The 21,744-nt window shown below is 41.6% G+C and overlaps 1 protein-coding gene across 1 annotated transcript in view; it reads left to right on the top strand.

Moving 5' to 3' along the window:
• The first annotated feature begins 12,264 nt into the window (after nucleotides 1-12,264).
• Nucleotides 12,265-21,744, top strand: part of INO80C (INO80 complex subunit C) — a 33,902-nt gene continuing 24,422 nt past the window's right edge. Inside the window, exon 1 of the mRNA XM_082327144.1 lies at nucleotides 12,265-12,499. Within this exon, the coding sequence (XP_082183270.1) occupies nucleotides 12,365-12,499 (135 nt within the window). The 5' untranslated portion in view covers nucleotides 12,265-12,364. The remainder of the gene's footprint in view (nucleotides 12,500-21,744) is intronic.

The following is a 21,744-nucleotide window of genomic DNA, read 5'->3' as shown; positions in this document are numbered from 1 at the left end:
ATCCCAATGGCTGTTAAGACTCTTTTCCCAATTAAGGCCAAATCAACAGCACTCAAAAATGTAACTTTTGAAATTTCACAAAGCCAACTCGGATTCTTCAAATGTAATTCTTGAATAATTCTAATTTAATTGTTGTCTTTTGCCTCCGAGTTTTTGTGCCTATGTGTTTGAATTAGCATTTTCAAGCCAAAACCTGAAAGCCTTTTGCTCTAAGTAACAGTAGATGTTAATGTAAAAGCTAATGGAGATTGTGCTTACCACTGAATAAGGCACAAAGGAAAATAAGAGCCCCAAAGAATTTACCATCTAAGGGCTCATTAAATTCAGTGGGACTACTTCCAAGATTAAATGAACACTTCTGGGCTAAGTATTTGTGAGATCAGTTTCATTTTGCAGACATAAGATACAAAATTGCCCCTTGAGACTGGGAGAATAATTCTGCATAACAGAAGGCATGTACTCTCTCTTACTATACTCAATAGCAAAACTTTAACGATAGTAGGAGAGCCCTCTGGAGTGCTTTTTACATCCACTCGCTCACACACACCTCTATGTATGTATATAGAAGGTTTATCTTTATATATGTGTGTGTGTGTGTGTACGTGTCTGCATGTGACTTCCAGTTACATAAATACGTACAAAAATCTGTCTATATTCATATATATTAAATCTAATCTATCACTGCTGTACAGCATATATTGTAATATGAGAATATGTAAGCTAACAAAGCGAGGGGGCGGTTAGAAGACAGGAAGTCTTTCATACAGGTTGCAACTTCATTGTCATAAGACATTAGAGGTCCCAATTCCAATTTTAGAGTCACATAATCTACTTGAGTATACAAAGTAACTCCTCTTTCGGGAGGAACTCTAGCTCTTGCTATGGTCAATGGAGAGTTTTCCTCTGCTTCCAAGAGGAATCGGCCCAGGCCTTGCTTCATCCAAGCAGAAATCATTCAGACAAGACTGTAGCATCCCTGCTGATGCAGCAGTTGGGTCTTGCAGTTACATATTTTAAAGCGCTGGATAATTCATAATCACCAATAAAGGGGAAAAAAAACAAAACCCACACCCAACCAAACCTGTTTCTTATATGGATTGTTTCAGCTGCAGCAAAATTCCCTCTTTCCAACCTATGGTACAATTTTAAACAATCAGTTAGAGCCTTATAAAAGTGGACATTGATCACTGCTTCAGGATTAGGTGGGTTAACATTCTGGCAAGATGTAGGGAATTAAACCTAAAAATTACAAGGGATTATGATCTGCAGGAAAAGCCCTATATCTCATCGTTCAAGCTTGTTTCTGGTATTAATATTGAGCTCCTACCAGGTTTGTTTTTTCGTTTGTTTTAACACTAAATTGAGATTTATGCAAACATTCCCAAAATAGGATGAACTTATTATATCTTTTTAAGTAGGAGATTGAAAACGGCCTACATGCCTACAAAATCATCATTGCTCCATCAGTTGAAATTACATCCCATATTGCTCTCATTTAATCAAAAGCCAATCTTCTAAAGTTATTAAAAAGAACTGGCTTTTTGATATTAGCCAATACCAACATTAAAAAAAAAAACAAACAAAAATGAATAGCTCATCCAAAAATTAAGGCAAGTGTTAAAAGGAAAAAAAATATTTTAATATAATTGGAGTAGACTACAAGAAATAAAAAGAAAATATTGGCAATTTTCAACAAGCATTGGCAGAGCACACATTAAGAAAATAATTTAAGATTTCATCATGGTAAAAGTAAGATGGCATCAGTATTTTAGATTTTGTAACATCTGTTTACAGTCAAGATTTTTTTTGAAGGACTATAAATTAGCAATTGTTTATCTACAGTAATGGACTCAATTACTGCTTCCCCAGATTATGCAATAAGCATATTCAGTAACTGAGATAATTAAGCAATAAACATATACTTTGAGCTACAGCAAAGCCTTGCCAGCATTAATTCTGCCAAATCAGAAGACATGCACACATTGCAATGTCATTTCTTTGCACTTCATTTTTCAGTACTTTGTCCTTCACTGTTCACTTCTGCAATGCTTATGTACTATTGCTTTGAAAATAATTAAAATTATGATCTGACCACACGCAGTTTGAAGACATAGGTGCATAACCTTCAACACTACACAAACACATACATGCCAGACAACAAGGTTATGCAGCATTAGATAAACCACTGCATGCAGACTTACACACATTATAAATGTCAATACACTGATCAAAATTTTGAAAGACATATTTTGATTGCACACAGATGCGTACACTACAGGCTTACATTACAGATATTTAATCTTTTTTAAAAGTCTCCCTCAAAACCTCAATTTAAACTCCATCATTTGTCCCCAGCCTTTAAATTTGTCAGGAATATTCTTAATTTCCGTTAGTTTTTCATGCTTTTTTTGTAGGCCCAACACTTAAGTTGCTGACGGTTGTCTCTGAAGGCCTAAACCTCCTTAACTTCACTGAAGTCCACGGGAGAACAAAAATGCTTCACACCATCAAAGTTGCATTATCTAATATCTCTTAGAACTCGCTAATTGGGAGAGACAGAACGTCACTGCAGATTAACGCACCTTCTTTCAATTTGAGCACCTGAGTTGAATCTAATCTGCACAAAAGTGACTAAAAATCAATCTAATCTGACAGTGGTGAAATTATTAGGTATAATTATATGCATTCTCAGATCCTTAGCCGGAGAAGACAGATTCCTTGGAACCTTTCAGGAGAGGAATTTAAATTATATTTGTAGCGCTTTTTAAAATCAAAATCTTGCAAAAAACATTTGCTTTTAATCATAGAAGATGAAAGGTGATAAAGGCAGTATCTTCTGTTCATATCAGCCCTCAATATTTGCTACAGGAAACAACACACCCCCATGCCAGAAGTGTGTTGGAGGAAGGAAGGAATTGGGGGAAGGGAAAAACCTTGAAAAGTACTCAGATGCACCATTTTTAATTACACAAAAATGTGCATTACATTTTTAATGATGGGCTCCTCTCCATTAAAGGAGCAGGGATTGCATCTTGCTCATACAATGAAATAATAAGCAAAATTCCTCATTTGCAGAGGGCTGTATATATCCATCCAAATGCAGGCGAGTAAACTCAGTCCTTTTGCCAAACTCGGAGCAAAGGACATGACCAGGGGAGCACAACCCTGACTTGAAGCTACCTTTTCTTTTTCCTTTCACTCAAGTTTGCTGAGCCGTGTTCAACTATGAATTAGGAAATAAAAGGGACGTTACAACAGGCTGACACACTTACTTTTTGTCAATAGTCTCAGCAATAACGTAACACTAAACAGTGCTGAAAAAGACTCTAGTTTGTTTAAATACTAATCATGCCTACTGAAAAGCTTCAAATGCATTCACAAATCTTTTCACTGTGTAACATGACATACTCAACAGCACACTGTTAACAATGTTCTTCATCAAAATCTTTCTTCAAGCAGTAAAATGCATCCATTTATAATTCCAGTAGTCCAAAAATGAAGATACAGATGATGAAATCATCGTATTCTGAGCATTAAAAAGCACAGCAAGTCTACGTGTCAGAACTAGGAACATAATCCTGTGATTAAACTAACAGATTTGTATTTGGTGAAAAGAATAATTTCTCATGTAAAAGTGAATCACATTGCTTGCTACTACTGTCATATTTTTATGCCCATAAGCACATGGACAGTGGAAATCCAGTTGATACAATCTATCTCGATTTCCAGAAGGCTTAAGGAACCTAAGTAAGCACCTACCAAAAAAATAATGAAGGTTCTTGCACAGATAGAGAGCTCGTCAAAAAATAGGATATAATTGCCTAAAAGAGTTAGGGTAGTATATAGTCCTCACAGAGATCTGTCCTGGGACTTGTGCTGCTCATTGTATTTACAAGCAAGCTAGAAAAGGGGTGTAGCAGGGTGACAAAAGTTGCTGATGCTACTTCATTATTTAGGGTATTGAAGGTGGGGGCTCATAACGAAGAACTACATTCAGACTTTATGTGACTTAGTAATTAGGCAATAAACCAGCACAGTAAATTCAATATAGATAAACATAAAAAGATACACAGGAGAATAAAGCTGTCCAAATTTCAAATATACAATGAGTTGACCACTATTACTGAGGAAGAGAGACCTTGAGGTCATGACAGACAGATTATGGAAATATAAGCTTAGGGCTCAACAGCAGTCAAAAAAAAAAATTATTGGAAAAGGAATTGAGACTAGAACAGAGAACATCTCTTTGCAACCTATGGAGTGCCTGCATCTTAAATACTGTGTACAGTTTGTTCCCTCCATCTCAAGGAATATACAGTAGAGCTGAAAATGTTCCAAACAAGGCAACAAGGACAATCCAAGCATTATCTTCCCTGTAAGAAATAGCTAAGTAAGCTAGAACTCTTGAGTCTAGGAACAGAAAAGTTTATGACTGAATAAGGTAAAGGTCTATAAAGTCTTTAGTGGCAATGGGTCTTTAATGTCTCTCCAAAAATGAGAGCCAAAAAGCACCAAATGAAGCTAGAAGGGGGTCAGGTTCAAAACCAAGAGAAAGAGGTGGGTCTTCACACAGGTGTTTCAGCTGCAGGAACTTCTGGTTGCGGCATGCCGTGAACACCAACAGCTCAGACTTGTTCAAGGGGCACCGGACAAATTCATCAAACCGGAATCTACCAAGAGCTACTAAATACACAGAAACCATCTACAGAACAAGTATCGTCCTGTGGAGTTGCCCTCTTCGTACAGTCTTCCCCACACACCTGCTTTCAGCTCCCACTGAGGATGGTGTACTGGGTTAAACAGTCTGACCCCGTACGGCCAGCCTCACATCCTCACTTCTCTGTGTGAAAGCACATGCCTTTTACGAATAACGATGGAACTGACAGAATCATAGAAAACAGAACTGGAAAAATTCTTGAGAGGTCATCTAATCTACTCTCCTGTCTCTTGGTAGAATCAGTTGTGCGTGATCTTTTGTGGCAGATGTCTAACCTGTTTTTCAAAGCCTTCAAAAGCAAGCTATTCTAGTGCGAAGCTGGCCTTCTCTGAAAAAAGCTCTTTGTAATATAACCTGAGTCTTCCTTGCTGCAAAGTTAATCCCTTTATTTCTTCATTGTTACAGACAGGGAGAGAGATGGTCCCTCCCCCCTTGCAACGGCCTTTCATATCCTTGGACTTACCTACCAAAACCTAGAAAGAAAACCCAAGCCCTCTCAAATGGCAGTCAACTAATCATTGACAGAAAAAAAAAAAAAACACCACAACAAACACCAACACCGCCCCCCCGCTCCCTCCCCCAAATTCCTCTGCATATTACCCACTTGAGTGCATCACAGAAAGTAACAAAACAGATTCTTCTGGTAAGGGCATTACTATCACAAAAAAACCCCGTGTGGAGTATGGCTAGTGTATAAAGAATGGCCTATGCTACTCAGTAAATTGAGTCCATCCACAATGGGCACAGAGAACAGATCACTCCGTCCTTTTCTTCAGAAATCTCCTCCAGCCCCCTTCTCTTCCTTATGCCACACAGATAATCCAAATTCTCAATCACTCTTCACAGATCATGCTTCCTAGACCTCAGAGCATCCTCTTATTCTCTTCAAGAAATATAGGAAAGATTTGCAGAGTCCAGAAGTGTAATGCCCAAGCTAGACATTGCATTCAAATTGAGCCTAACCAAAGCTTTGACGAGCGAAAGGTGCCTTGCAGGCCTCCTGCTCGTGTGACGTTCATGTTTCACGGCACTGCAATACCGCTGATTCATATGATACTCATAATTCACCCGGGCTCTGCCATGCCTTCGACTGCAACTGTTATCCACTCATTTTTATCCCAACCCATGATTTATGTTGTTCCAATCATTTTCATTTTTTTCTGTCTTGTAGAACACTTTTTTTTCCCCAAAAAGGGGTGACCTTTGGGGGAGTTTCACAAAATTACACTGACACTAAGCAGTATCAATCTGCTTCTCTTGGTCACCTCACATGGTCCCTATGGATTTCCCAGGGTCAACTGACCAGACTCTTGAAGATCACTGGCTGCAAAAATAAAGCATGAATTAGCGCTGGTCTGTGCTGATTTATTTGTATTTAAAAAAAAAAACACCTCTTCTCTAAATTCTAATTCTATCCTCCAACTACAGTGTCCTCTTGGCTTGGTACCACCTGCAAATTTAGTTCGGGTTTTTTTTTTTTTTGTCTCTCCTATCATGTGGTTTGCACAGTGGCAACTCAGCAGAGACTCTCACAGACCTTGGGTGCAGTCTGACTAGTTCTGCACCCACCCGCGTGGTTTATCTAGCACCTGAATTCCTAGTTTGCATTTGGGGAGAAAAAAAAAAGTGAGACTGACAAATAACCACCAAAGTCAAGATGTTATCAAGCAGATGTCACATATTGGTTGCGCTTTGCATCTTTTTTTTTTTTTAATGAAGAAAACAATAGTGAGCAAAGCGGGTAACATTCACAGATGGCCCACTAACACTCGGATGTAGTTAGCGATATTAACTTACTCAAATTTATATCCTAATTGCAATAAAAATACCACAGCCTTAATCTACAAGCAAATGCAAGATTACTATAGAACTAAAAGTGCTATAGCACTGGAAGACTTGCCCTAACAAGCAGAGATGCACGAGCTAATTCCTGTGAGCAATTTATTCAGTGACTTCAACCCCTCTTCTGTTAATGAATTCAACAGAACATTTTTATTTCTGTGAATTTCTTTATTTAGATTTATTAATAAATTAACTATATGACCATGCTCAGTCTCCAGATTGCTCCCAAACTATTTGCCATCCCACCAAGATCTTGTTCATAAATCAGATTACTTACTCAGCTAATCCACATTTTTTCAGTCTACAAACCTACAGTGTTTTCAAGGTGGTTACTGCATTAAAGATTATGCAAATGAGTATCATGACATTTTTATCTTTCTCAGCTGAGCATTTCGGAAATCAAGAACTTGTTCACATGAATAACTGCAGAAAACACTCATCAGAATCTGAATGCAAACTAAATAGGGAAATTCTTAACCCATTTTCACTTTCAAAAAGATAAGATTAAATCTAATGTGATAAATTAATTCATAAATCTTTTGAGACAGTGGGTAAATATGTTAAACATTGTGTAATAAATAATTATCCAGGATATACAGAATACAGGGTTCCATTAACTACACAATGGCAAGTTTCTTCCTTTCACAGTGTACGCAAACAGAATAATCAAAGTCTTAATACTATACGTCATAACTTTTCTTCCAGTGTAGAACTCTATTTTACCATAGTGAAATCTGTATTTAACATAACCTTTCGGGTTAGATTTCTCTTGCATACACAGTATTTTGATTAAACTTGCCAGACACAGCATGCATATAATTTTTGGTCAGAAGTCCACACTTCAGGTAACAACACTGATAAATGGCAAGTGTGCTGCCAACATAACTTTACTGAGTAAGTACTAAAAAATTCAAATAAAGTACAACTAAAATGCAAACAGAACAGCACTTTGACTCTCCTCTTACTGCTCATTTCTGAAGTGTCAAATTCATCACATTTTAAAATAAACTTTGAGATGGAAAGGCTACTAGGAAAATGGCACAAAAGGCACTTCTAAAGACCCTGCTTCTCTTTTTGTGTTACGAAGAATATAGAAATGGCTTCTTCCAAACTTCAAAACAGTAAGATTGCATTGAAAGTTAGATATTTGATGTGTGCAGTAAAAAGGCCTTTAATATTACAAAAGTAGTCTCCTTAATCCAAAGTTCAAATACCTATTTTAAAGGCATTTGGCATTATATTTAAACAAAGCTAGTGCAGTGCCTGCAGCTGCAAATTGCAGGGAACAAACGCAAATCACAAGAGTTCACACTGCAGGCTCTGAAAAGTCATCAAAGCCTCCAAGTACTTTTAAAGAATAATGTACAAAATGCCACCAGACCTCACAAGCTACCCTGCAGGAATCCATTGCTTTTTACCTGATAGAGCGGTGAAGCCAAGAACTTCAATCCTTTCTTTTTCTAGAGCCTCTATAAAAATGCAAATGACACCCAGTAGACACATATACAACTTGGAAAAAAAAAAAAAGTTGATTTTTTTTATAAATAAAACTTAAGTCTTTTTAAAGAGTTAAAATCTTACAAATTATATCACAAATTGCATCTGTGCAATGCTGCTAAAGATGGATAAATTAACAGAAAAGTTGTCAGATACTGTTGCCAGGAAATTGTAATGGTACAAATTACTATGCAGCCATCACAAGGAGATATTTCTCAACTGCCACAACTTCCCACACTGAGTTCAACCTGCCATCTAGCAAAGTTATCCCTACTTTGTAGATACGAAAACAAATGCAGAAAGTGGTTACGTAAGAATTTTAAAACCTTCGTTTTAATTCCGTATACAGAGGGATCATGTATATTCTCTTGCACCATTTTAGATACCTAACAATCTTATAAACTGCAGTATGGCCAATGAGTGAAGCCACAACTTCATTTTTAACCCCCCCATTCTTCTGATGGCACAGAAGTAAGAATAGTAGAAATGTTGGAAGCTAAAGAGCCAGGTGGGATGTAAATTAGGTACTGAGAGAGATTTAATTTCAAAGCTTCAAACAGAATAAATTCACAGTTGCGGAGACTGGCCTTTTCCTTTTGATGGGGCAGAAGAGTACCAATGCATTCGGTCTGAAAGCGTCCAAGGCATTTCCTCCCGCACAGCAGTCGGAGGGCATCCCACCGCAACCAGCTGCTCCACTGGGCCGGTTCACCAGTACCAGTAGGAAGGGAGCTGGCACAACTCTCTACTCGCTGGGAAGTCGCTCCTGGCACCGGGGCAGGGAGCGGCTCTGACGAAGCATATGGTGCCCCAACTGCTTCTGCCTATGGATCTTCTCCATCTGCTGTCCCTGCACCTCCAGATACACATTACTGACGTTCATAATAGTAGGCCATCCTCCTCCAGTTCAGGTCGGTCCTTGCTGTCCCGGCACCTGATGTCATGCCTTGCAGCCCACCACAGAGCCACCCACACGGCAGAGCCCTCCCAGGACCCCCACAGCTCACAGGCACAGCCTGCACAGGGGCAGAACGTGGCTGCTGAGGGCCTTGCTCTCTCTACTCTGCTTTATCCTAACTCATGCTAAAGATCCTTCTGCTAATTTTCCAAACATTTTCTTCTCTCATCATTTTCTTCCTTGACTAAGAAAAAAAAAATAAATTATCCTAATCATGAGGCACCCACCACCCTTCATACGCCTCGACAGCTTCACACTGAAGTAATCCTCTCTGCATGATGAGAAAACTATTGTTAGTGGCCAATTTTCATCCAGTCAAAGGGTGAACAAAAACCCCAAACAACAAAACCAAAACCCCACCTCACAAACCTGGGACAGAGGCCTGATCTTCTTCCCTATTTCAGGAGACTCCTGAATTTTTCCTCATGTATTATCAAGAAAAGTACAAGGAGCCTTTCCAGTTCACTAAGACTATTACTACCAGGCAGGTGGGTGACTGCTCCCATCAAAGAGCATGCAGTGTTATTGCTGAGCTGTATTTAATTTTCTTATTAGCGAGGCAGCAGATAAAAAATAGACCTTGCAGTACTAGCGAGGGAAACGGTGTTCACCTCGAGCACGGTTCAAAATGAACAGCAGGAAGAGCCACGTCACACTAAGCCAGACTAGCAATTGCAATTTGCACTTGTTCAGGCGAGCCCTCGTCCGCATGACAAAGAAACTGCTCATTTAAGTGTGTAACAGGAACCTAGCAAGATACATATTACACTTACTCACCAGAACACCACCTGTCCATTTTCAGCAGGGCTGGGTGTGGACAGCCACGCAAGGAGTGGGGAGAAGGCAGCCTTGCAACTCCACAGCCCTTCCCACATCCCTAATTCTATTACTCATCCCCTGCAGACATTCTCACCGTTTACATTGCCATTATTGCTATTTTCCAATGAGTTGTAGGCCTTCTGGGATTGTAAAGCGTTTGGTACTGTGTAAAATTGCATTGTACTTAATATTGCTGCAATACACATGGGCCTTGTGATTTTGTTTTTAGTAAACTGATTGATAAAAATGGGCACAGATAAGAAACTGCCTGGCTAAGTGCTATTTAAAAACTTTCACAGCACATTAATTCTCTGCATGATTCACGTGCAACATCTACTCTGCAGAAGCATTAAAGATGCCCCTCTCAGTAAAAACATTCCTATGGTAAGGTATGTTTTCTTTTTAATTGGGCACGCCTGGGAGCTGAGCACACAGCATGTGCGTGGGAAAGAGATGGGACCCAGCCCTGGGAACGAAAAAAGGCTGACTAAGGCAAGATCGACGCTTTGAGCACACAGCAAAGCAGATCTGGCTTTGTCAGGGGACACGACTCCCCTGCAATTCCCAGTGCCCCTGCTAATTTCAAACTCAGGCCACCATCTTGAGCATGCAACAGGAGGCTGTCACCTGAAGCGAGAAGCAGCACATACTGCATAGCACGCGTCAGCCTAGAACAATCACTAAGGGCAAATGCAATCGTGTTTACCAGCCTGCTCTGCAGTGCTGCCGGCAGCCTGCAGGCTCAGACAGAAAGACAGCAACTACAGTTGGGAAGAAGATGGGGCTTGGATGTTTGTACAAGGCCTGGCTTACGCCCCTGGAAAGCAAATCTTGCCCTGCTTTTCTGCCACATACACAGGTGCCTGGAACACAGCCTGGAAGTCCAGGCTTTTGTCCTCAACTCTCTTTCAGGCCACCTTCAAAGCTTTTGTTTTACGCAGCATGGCCTGGCACCCCTACTGTGACCAAGCTCAGTCCCCATTACAGCACCGTCTATAAACGTGACCTAATTTTTATGCCTGAATATCAACTTCTTGGACCTCTGCCTCTCCACAAGGCATGTGCTGGGGCAGGATCTCATACAGCTGCAGCTAGAAACCTAGTAGTCAGGCATTAGCACAGAGGTAGCTCAAACAAATATGGTAATAAGTTGACCAATATGTTGAATGCAGGTGCATGCAAGCATAAAGAAGCTAAAACCAGTTTTATCAGCCATCAAGCAGCTTGAGAACTGTCTGCAGCCCCGTATTACCACCAGCCAGTTCTCTGGGGTCGGGTATGGAACAGCACAGACAATAAGAGGACTGTGAAAACACTTTGGAGCACAGTCCGAATCATCACAAATCTATTCGGATACGTTGCTCTGGTGCAAAATTTCTCCAGAGTCCAACAAGAGGAAGAATTGCTGGACCAGTTCCTTAGCCACATCAAAACAGGGTGGAAGCAACCAAATCTGTAACAGTATGCATTACCCAGAAAGATATTCACTATTAGTTATCTGTACTCATATTCTGAAAACTTTAACGACAACTGTAATTACCTGCAACTTGCATTTAAAAAGATTATGCAGTTTAAGTATGGAGCACATAGAACACTTGTCAGTAGGCTCCTCGGAGCTCATGATCTCAGAGCTGAAGGGAGCAATTAAAACCAGCTGCATGTTTTATCAAGAGCAACTGGGAAAAGCTGACACATTTGAACCTCACAGACCCTTCCTGTGGTCTGAAAGCACTTCGCATAAACTTCCTCTCACTTCAGGCAGGCCTAAGACAGCAATTGCCTGCATACACAGCACTGTCCTCCAGTGCTCACACTGTACATGGGCTAGGTCCCCCATCTGCCAAACTACAGGGTGTATTCAGTCGAGTCTTACACCGCTTTTTATTTTATGCTTCCCAAACAAGTGCACGCTGCAGGACTGAAAAGCCTCTGTGACATATGGGGCTCGGCGACGGCGCCCTTTCCAGCCTTGCACACCCACTACCTCCTTACGGTTAGCAAACCCAACGCTCGCCACGTTTTGTCACCTCCCACACAGGCGGGCGCCAGGCCAAGCCCGGGGCCGCGCAGCCAGGCGAGGTACGCGCCGCTGAGCTCCCCCCGGGGCCGGCTCCGCCGCCACAGCCAGGCCCCCGAGAAGGGGCCCGGGCTACCGCAGGCCGGGGGCGGGGGGAAGCGATGAGGAGGCAGGCTGCTTCCGACGAGCTTCGCTCCAGCTGCTGAGGCACCGGCCTCGCAGCCCGCGGTGGAAACCCTCACAAGCGGAGGCCAAACCGCCGTGACCACCCACCCCCTCGCTAACGGCCTCCGCGACAAGGCCCGCCCGCCGCGAGGGCAGGGCAGGGTCGCCGCCCGCCGCTCCTGCTGCGCATGCCCGCCTGCAGCGCCGCCGGCCCGCGCCCCCGCTGCGCCTGCGCGGGGCTGCCTCGCGCCCGGCGCGGGGGAGGGGGGAGCGCGCTCTCCCGCTTCCGCCCCGCCGAGGTGCTCGGCCCGGGCGCCGAGGGGCTGGGGCGGGCGGGCGGGGGGAAGAAATGGCGAGTCTGATCCCCGCGGCGGCCTCTTCTCCCGCCGGCGCCCCGCCCCGTAGCAAGAAGCGCCCAGCGAGCCCGGGCACCGGCAGCGGCCCCGCCAAGAAAAAGAAAGCGACAGCGGCGGGCGGCTCGCAGGTAATGGGGGCGGGGAGGCCACAGCCGCGCATGCGCGCTGGCCGCCCCGCCCTTCGCGCGTGCTGCTGGGGAGGGCGGTTGGGGCGTGCCCGCGAGCGAGGCGGCGTGCCCGTTACCTCCCCCGCGCGCCGCGTGCCCGCCGGCGGGGAGCGTCGTCCCGCTCCGCGCCCCCGGCGCCTGGCTCCCCGCCGCCCCCTTCCTCCCCCCTCGCCGGTCCCGCCCGTGGCCGGGCTGGAAGCTGCCGAGCCCTAGGGAGGGGGCGGCCGCCGGGTGCCTGCTGCTGAGCCGGGGGGCTCCCCTGGTCCCCGGCCCGGCCGTTTCTTTCCAGGCGTTTGAGCGCCGAGTTTCAGGCCTCTTCTTTCATCCTCCTGTAGCGTGGAGGTTGTGTGCCCTGCCTGTGTACAGCCAAACCGGTACTATGGTTCTCATGCCTTCTCCAGCCGGCTGTGTAACTAAGAAGCAAAGCTTAACCGAGATTCAGTTAAAGCTGTGTTTAAAATCACTTAACTCTCGGCGTTGTGTGTGTTAACGCTTTCTGATCAAACCATTGCTCTGTTTTTTTCTGTGCTTACCTTCAGTAGCTTCCCTTGTACCTGATGTTATGCCATACTCGAGTCCTGTGCACAAACCTCTTGATTGTGCATGATAATTTCAATTTGAGGTAGTTGGTCTGTCACGGAGGAGGGACTCGCGCTCAAATGAGCACAATTTAACAGCTGCTAGTTCTGTTGTGTGCAGGTCAAATACAGTTTTGCATTACAGCCTTCTCTCAGTTGAGCTAAGTGGACCTAAGAGTTAAATGTGAAATGAAGATGTAACCTCAGAGCGTGAGTTTTAGCGAACAGGGTTGGGGAGGGAGAAGGGCTCTTAATGCGAGTTTCTCCTAACCTCCAACCCCAGTCACAGCGAGCAGTGCACCCTCTGTTTCTGCGTCGTGTGACACCACCGCGCAGCTCCACAGACCCATCCCCAGCTGATGACATCTGCCCCTTGATCATGAGGTAGCATCTCAGGCTCCAAAACTAAGCCCTGGAAGAGGTTCAGAGTCAGTGGATGTATGACGTCTGTATAGACTTTAGATGCAGCATGTCTTGGATTACTTCTTTTAGAAAGATTTCAGTAGCTAAACTGGTCAAAAAAGGGTTGGAAAAATGGTTGTCTCCCCCCCCCCCCCCCCCCGAAATGATTCTTGTCAGTAATATTTCATGAACGATAACAGTAGCATGGCTACAAGGTATGCACTACTGCCATACTGCCAGTTAGGTTGCTTATTTTCACATGAGCCATTAGATGAGGGAAATGTGTCTGCATTTTTCAGCAGATCTTCTCTCCAGACAATTAAACACCATTGTGCACACACCAGAGCACAGACACAAACCCTTCCTCATTCTGGACGGTGCTGTTGTAACACTTGTTTTCACCCTGTGGTAATTACATAGTTTCTTTTCCTTTTCTAGTGGGCTTATCCCTGAGAGCAGGAGTATGAACTATAGTGCTTAATGTAGCTAACAAACTGCACTGCAACTGAAAAATTACTGCCTGGCATGATCTCGTTTGACAACTCTTTCAAGGTCTGCTAGAGATAACAACCGTCTGGATTTTCCAGCGTGGAGAAGACTGCTCTGTGCATGTGTGCACGTGTGTGTGTGTATGCAGATATAAAACATTATATACTTATATATAATTTAAATGCATATAAAATCTCCTATGTTTAAAAAACTTCCCCAAACCTTTCAGCCTCTAAAACTGTTTTCTGAAGTTCATACCAAACTTAAGCCTGTGGAGAGCTTCCAGTGTTATGAGACAATCCATGATTTCTTACTCAAACTGGGTTTTGATAGTGTGTGATAAATGGTTTTTGCAATTCTTCTCACAAGTGATTTCAGTGGAGAAAGGAGTAATTTCTCAACATTATGTCCAAGTCAGTGTACGCCTTCACTGGCTTCAGCAGTGCAGGTCAATCCCATAAGGAAAATAAAAAAATGAGTCTCAGAAAATGTGTAACATCAGGAATGGGACAAGAAACAGCTCGTTGATCTTCTAGCAATTGCATTCAATGTTGCTGACTAGCTCTGGAGTGAGCCAGTTCAAACAGGAATTAAATAGGGGCTTTGCATTTTTTGAGTTAGAAACATTGATCACTGGGTGTTTTCTTCTTCAGTACCTTATTTAACCTTAATCTCCAGAGGTCCTTATAAAGTCCTTAGTTAATTGCTGAGTAATGTACTTTTTCTGGATAAGGAAACCTGTGACACAATGAAACACTCAATAGTCCTAGTTTGCTGAGCTAGTCAGAATATAGCCAGTCAACAAGCGCTTAACGCTCTATTTCGTAACTTATCCAATCTTTAAGTGGCTCAGCCAGTCAGGGACTAATTCATCCATGAATTTCAAATACTTTTTCTGAATATATTGTATACCAAGTATCCAGTCATCGTGGGATTTTTATTTTATTTTAATTTTTTAACTCCAAACAAGTAACATTCATCTGGCAGTCTGATAGGTACACACCTTTCATACACACCACTTTCAGAACAGTTTGGAGGTAGCACTTGTTACTCCTCTGACTGTTCACTTTCCTAATGAGCCCCTTGGATATTTTTAACAGTCTTTTACAACCTATTTTCAGCCTTTCAGAAGACAAATATATTGTGCCATTGCTCAGCACAAATGGTTTCTATTTTAAATAAGCTGACGTTGTGAAACAGATAGAGAAATAGTGAATTATTTCTTTGGTTAATTAGCAAACTATAGGTAAGAGGATCCCTACCGAGAGGTTTGTAACTACCTGCAGGGGTCAACTTAGGATCTGGGGACTCCCCATTGTATTAACTGGTAACTTCTGCTGAGAGCCTTGTGCCTGGCCTTCATGAAAATATACTTCACACTGTGCCAACTGTGAACTTACATCTGTGTTTCCATCACTGTGAAATTAAACAAAAAGGGGTTTTTGTAAGTTCCACAAATCACATAGTTTGTTCTTCTTTTGCGTGCTTTATGTCACAGGTAGCTATCACAGTGCTCGCCCTGAAAGACACACTGGTCTGGTAAAACTGTAGATTTCAAAAATGTGTTTATTTTTTCGTATAACAAATTTGCTTAAGTATAGCAAAGTAATCAACTAGTTTGAGTTAACTGTGTGTATCCTACAAGAAGGCACAATTATCACACAGCATACAGATTTTTATAAAGCCAATCTTGATTCTGCTTCTCCAACATATGAGTTGCTACTTTCTCTAAGAACATTACCAAAAAACATTCTTCCTTGTTTGTATGAGTTACCGACCCAAAGGTATTGAGTCATGTTTGTTTTGGAAGCGCATTGCACACAGGGCTTGTCAGTCATGTCTACAGAAGGAGTCACATGCTTTTTGGATATAATGCCTGTATTTACCAAATGTAAAATTCAAAGTGAGTTTACAGGAAAGCATGATTGCACATTGATTACGTCACTTTCATTAGCCTTGCACAATTATTCCTCCCATGCAGTTGTGCCACTGAAAAATACCTCAGTCTTTGCTGCAGCACGAGATTCTTAATGCTGAGGATTGTGATGTATATTAAATGGTAACATTCATGTGTCAAAACGACGCTGTTTAGTGGTTTACATAGCACCGTTCAGTTCGGTGTCCTTGCCCAAGGATTCCCGATAGATGCTGTGCTGGTTCAGCTCCATCGCTGGCTCTTGTGCAGACTTGTCTCCAGGTCTCCCGTCTTTTTAATTACTATCACTTAACCTGGGATAGAATCTTTGACACTGATATTAAAATGCCGCCAGTTCCTCTACCTTAATGGTCACACCGTTATTTTTATAGATTATACAGCAACAGGAAGGTTTTAAAAGAGTATATTCTACTTCAAGATGTAGTTGATGAAACAAAATGCTTGTCCATGACAGCCAGCACGCTTTAAAGATAAAATTTGCAGTGAGGTAAGAAAGAGAATGATTTGGGAAAAAAAAGTCTCTGATTTTGTGAGAGGACAATTAAAGAGAGAAAATATGCTAAATATTATGGTAATCTGTATTTGCTTACACTTTTTGTGAAACAACTTCAGACATGGGTGATGAAGTATAGTAAACGCCTTACTTTGAGAATGACATCATGTTTCATCTTACATCTTGAATTGATGTAAACTGCCCTGTAAACGCCAGAAATACACAGAGAATGCTTTTTGCTTCCTTCCTCTCCATCGTTGTAGCAACAGCAGGTCTTGGTCTCATTTGGAAAATAACAACTGAACTTCCTCTTCTGCAATGGTATTTAAGAGTTAAATTATTAAATATATTGATTTCATCTCTAATTGTGAATATAGCAGCAGTACTACTGGCAACCTTCATTTTAGGGAACTAGCTGTCGTAGTTACTTAACACTTTCTGCATTTCTTGTTCTATGCTTAAAAACAGAAGCTATCCAACAATATTAGAAAATAAAGTCAAAATGGTTTAAAGTTACCATACTCTTAAATAAGCTCCTCTCATGCACAACATGAAAATAAAAGGAGCGACTCATTAAGATATGCTTAGAACTCCATTTTTATTTTAAATGTAACTGAATGATGATGTTTTATATCGTAAACTGAAGATCATCAGATTAGGGTTCTGATAGGCAGCTGTAAGTGCAAGAAGGCAGCTTAAATATATACATATTAACATGGTTACTGTTACGTGCTCAGAAGCTGTCCACTAAAGACAAAGAGCTTACCCTAGTACATAAATAGCATGGAATTGGACTTTAAACCATCAGTAAATTTAATCAATTCTCCCGTTATGCTATTTTAGCAGGCCTATCACTGTTAAGTAGGAAACCATCAAATAAATTTTAAAATAACTTTGTTTTAAAGAGTCCATTTGATCTGGCTGTAATTTCCTGAAAAATGAGGTTAGGGAGAATGACTTTAGCTACAGAATCGGTGAGTACCACTACAACTACTGAGCTGAACTGCTGCTCTCACCATGTTCTGGGACAAGTACCTCCTCTGGCGCGTGACAGTATAACAACTTTCTGATCTGAAACTAAAAATTACCTACTTACGAATTCAGACCTCGTTTACTGCAATCAGTATGACACTAAACTTATTCTGATTATTATAACAATATTCCATATAAGACTTTCTGTAACAGAAAAGCATGTTTTTCCTTTCTAGTTGGAAATTTAATAAACAAGTTGCGTTCCTCACCAATCCCCCTGCCCTGAAAGAGACAGCAAGACCCTGATACAGCATGATAGTAGGGAGATGTAAGTACGTATATATTTGCCAGTTTATTAAACAGCTATCACATCATTATGCTCCAGACTACACTTTTTTTTTTTTTTTAAAACATCTCTTAGCCCTTAAGGTTATGACAGTAACTGAAAATATATGAATTTAACCAATGAAGCAGTGCCAATCTGAAGCTACTGCTTGCTTGGAATGATATCTTTCAAAGATGTAATGTGCTCCCAGGGGATGTTAACTCAAACCTAATTAAATTGATTTAAATGACACTTTCATTGGGCAAAGTATAGATATCATGATACGGTGCAGTCGATAGCTAGTTACTGATAAGAACTGCTGAGGTGAGCTCTTCAGCGACTTGCACACTTATTCACAACCCTACCCAAGAGTCTTGGCTCTTACGAAACTAGCAGCCAGTTTAAAACAAATTGCCATGTCTTAACAAGAGTTTTAGCAGGTAGTGTTCGGATTGGGATAGCTATCCCACAGATAGGTAACGTGCTCTGGCATCACACTGCACCTCAGCAGACCACAGAGCACTGAAAATCCCCCAAACTTGCAGTTCTCTGTATGAAGCACTCAGAGGGTCACTGCTTACATCTCCTAATCCTTTCAAACACATGTGACCACGAAGATGCTTTCTGCAACAAAAGAGACAGTGAACAGCTGAAATATTAAGCATCTCTTCTTCCATGGGGTTTTTGTACTCCTCCCAAAAAAACAGCTTATTTTCAGGCAGTCCACTAATGAGAGTCAGGATTATCCTGAGGTACCAGGTTTTGTCACTTGCACATTTGAAGTCAAATCTGTTAAAGAACCAGAATCCCTCCAGTCCCTGATGGGGAAAGATGATAATTAAAAGACAATCAGCAGATTTTGTAGGGAGATCTGGCAAAAGTTATGTGCGTTTTAAGTTTAGCTTTATTTAAAAAAAGGGAATTGCTTTTATAGAGCAATGTAGATTAAAAGGGAAACTGTCAAAACGGAGAGCTAAGAATTGACTTTGCTTGACATATATCGTATATTGAAGGCTTTAGATGATCTGTAATCATAAAAGTGTGTGAATTTCCAAACCAGACTATGCCAGTCTCAGAGAATTATCAACCCCCCAACCAAATGTGATTAGATTTTAGATTTAGAGTAAACACAGATGTGTTATGTTGTAGAAAGGCAAAAGCATATGTGTATAGACTTTTACTATGGGCATCAGTATGCTGGTGTCATGGGTTTTTTACCCTTCTCCCCTTATCCTAGTAGAAAATTTTATTTTTTCCTTTAGCTAACAAAAAATGGAGAGTCTTACTATTATCACACTTAATTTCAGGATTCATAATAAACATGCAAGAAACTTAGGAGGGAGAATAAAGATGGTTCACTGCTTCTGTCACAAGGAGAGAAAATAGGACAGGTTATTTTTCGAAAGAGAAAGAGCAATCTAAAACACTGCATGCATGTACTTTAGCATGACATTTTGTCTGAGAGGTAGTGCGCCTAAAAAGCGGTGTCAGAATCCAGTTAGCGCATTAAAAGGTTCAGTTTAACAAAAGAAATCTTGGAATAACTTAACTCTCTAGGTATTGGAGATTTGAAGAGGTGTCAGACTGTTTTTCACATTTTTGTAATGTGTAATGCTTGTGTTGGGTAATAACTTCATTTCTTGCTTTAGCAAGGCATTAGTAGTTATATAAATGTATTCATTTTGGATTAGGAAGGCTAATAGAAATATTAATTTGGTAGCCCGGGAGGGTTTTGAACACATTTTTTAAGCATTCCAAGAAAGCAGAATGGAGACATTGGCTATTTATTTAGAACCGGCAGAAAGCCATAGAAGTTGTGACACTCCGTGTTGTGAAATGTACCTGGCCCTCACAGCAGAATTTATATCTGTGAACAGCATCTCTTGTCTCACTGCAAAGCATGCCTGCAACTTCAAGAGGCTGAATTAGGCGATCTGTTAGCCTCTCGTGATCCAAAAGGAAAGTGTCCCAGTCTCCTCCTGTCTTCTTCACTCTTACCCACCTCCACAAGTCTCAGCTGCGTGCTCCTGCTGCCGGCGTCACACCAGCATTGGTACTCACCAGACCTGTTCAGCCGCTGGTAGAGGTCATCAGGCATAAGGCCAGCTCACCAAACCTTCCCCCTCTCCCAGGAACCTGCAGTATCTCCTGCTGCGTTGGTGAACTGGACTGATTCACAGGGAGGTCTAATGGGTGTTGGAGGTGGCACAAGGAAAAAACAGGACCACGTGGCAAGGAAAACCACTTTTCCACTACAAGCGAGCTATTTTATGAGCTTAGATACTCTTAAGTGGAGGTTTCATTAGTTTACCGTAACAAACTAAATTAAAACTAGAGCAGTTCAAGATCTGATTCATTAGTAGATCCAGTGTCCCTGCCTGTGGGAAGACGTGGAGGGTAACAGCTTCAGCTGTCACACTGCTTGTCTGTCAGTCTTTAAGTACCTGAGAACTGATTCTACAAACTCCAGCAAGCTCTGTGAGATGCTACCAAAATAAGCTAGCAGGAAATACTAAGGACTAGTCCTAATTCTGCTTCTCCCTGAAGAGATAGGCAACTCTTTCCACTTGGGATTCAGAGCCATGAACATCTGCCTTTCTGAAAGCAGATATTAAATCCTTTCTTTCAAAAGCAGAACAGAAGTCACACTTGGGGCACTGATACTTGCTTTTTATATCATGTGTCCTTACAAGTGCTTGCTGTGTCCTCCACTTGAAGTTAGTCCTGTTCCTGCCACTGTCTGAGGGGATTCAAACCCTCTTTTCCCCCACGCACACCCTAACCACCAGGCTGGAAGCCAGTCTGCTGTGGTGGGAGGGGAGCCTGACAATGTTTTCTCCTCTACAGCTGAGGGTGGAGCTTCTGTCTGTTCCAAAGAGAATGACTGTAGCCCGGTATTGAACACAGTTGTCAGGATGGTCTGCTTATGTATTTTAGGTATTTATTTCTGTTGCGTGTTTTGTTGAATGATAATTCTAATGCAAAATACACAGTTGTGCAAACAGGGATCAGAAATCTTTTCCTTCCAAGACTCTAGCCAAAAAGCTGTATAGTCATGTCATCTAATTACATGCATTAATGTTATAATAAAAATGCATCACTGTTAGTTCAAGAAACAAATTTGAAATGGATGGAAGGAAACTATTTTGTGAGTAATATGTAATTAAACTGTAGAGTCCATCATTCTGGGAGGGGTGAATATCTGTAGTTACATGGTTTGTAATTATCCTGCCCCAGGATGTAAGTGCTGGCTGAGTCCAGAAAAAAAATTGTCCTTGTTGATTATAAGACTCTGCTGTAGATAAGGAGCATTTTTGGGAATCAAAAGAAAAATCCTTCTGTAAAGCGTTGCAGGCCATTGCTAGGATTTACTACATGAAGAGAGAGACTTCCAGTATCATCTCTGTCCTTTTATCATTTACTAAATGGAGAAAAATTATTTGTTGTATACGTCCTTAATTTTCATTAAACAGACAAAATATCGCACTTCCATGTGTGCTTCCGTGCACAACCTGCCTAATATGTGAATTACATAAAATCTGACATAATTTAAAAACATACCTCATTTTGCAAACACCCACAGGCCTAGAGGTGAAACATTCTAAACAGTTTTAAGCAAGTTAGGTTTTTTACTTTTCTGCTCTTACAGCATTGGCATGCTTGTAGCACTACTTACCCCTGTGTTCCTAAGGATGCAATGTGCTTATCACAACAGCCTTATTTACTGCTTCCTCAGATTTATGCTTTTCTGAGTTAGTGAAAGAACAAGAAGAAGGGCAGAAAAGGCTGAGATACCTGTGATAGTTTCTGCGTAAATTAGACAAGGTTTACAGGTATGGATAGTGTCACTTAAGTGGTACAGCTGGAAAAATCAAATAAGCTTTCAAGCATATAAGTCTTTTTTCAAATCTGAAAATGAAAGAGCAGCTTCCCAAGCTAAATACAGAACAACTGCTTAGAGTTTGGTTAGGTATGTACCACACGGACCATCTTTAAAGAAAAGGTTAGTGG

This window comes from Platalea leucorodia, assembly GCF_965183815.1.
Source record: "Platalea leucorodia genome assembly, chromosome: 1".
In the NCBI taxonomy this organism is placed as follows: domain Eukaryota; kingdom Metazoa; phylum Chordata; class Aves; order Pelecaniformes; family Threskiornithidae; genus Platalea; species Platalea leucorodia.
Note: the sequence above shows the minus strand (reverse complement) of the source record. Positions and strands in the feature narration are given on the sequence as shown.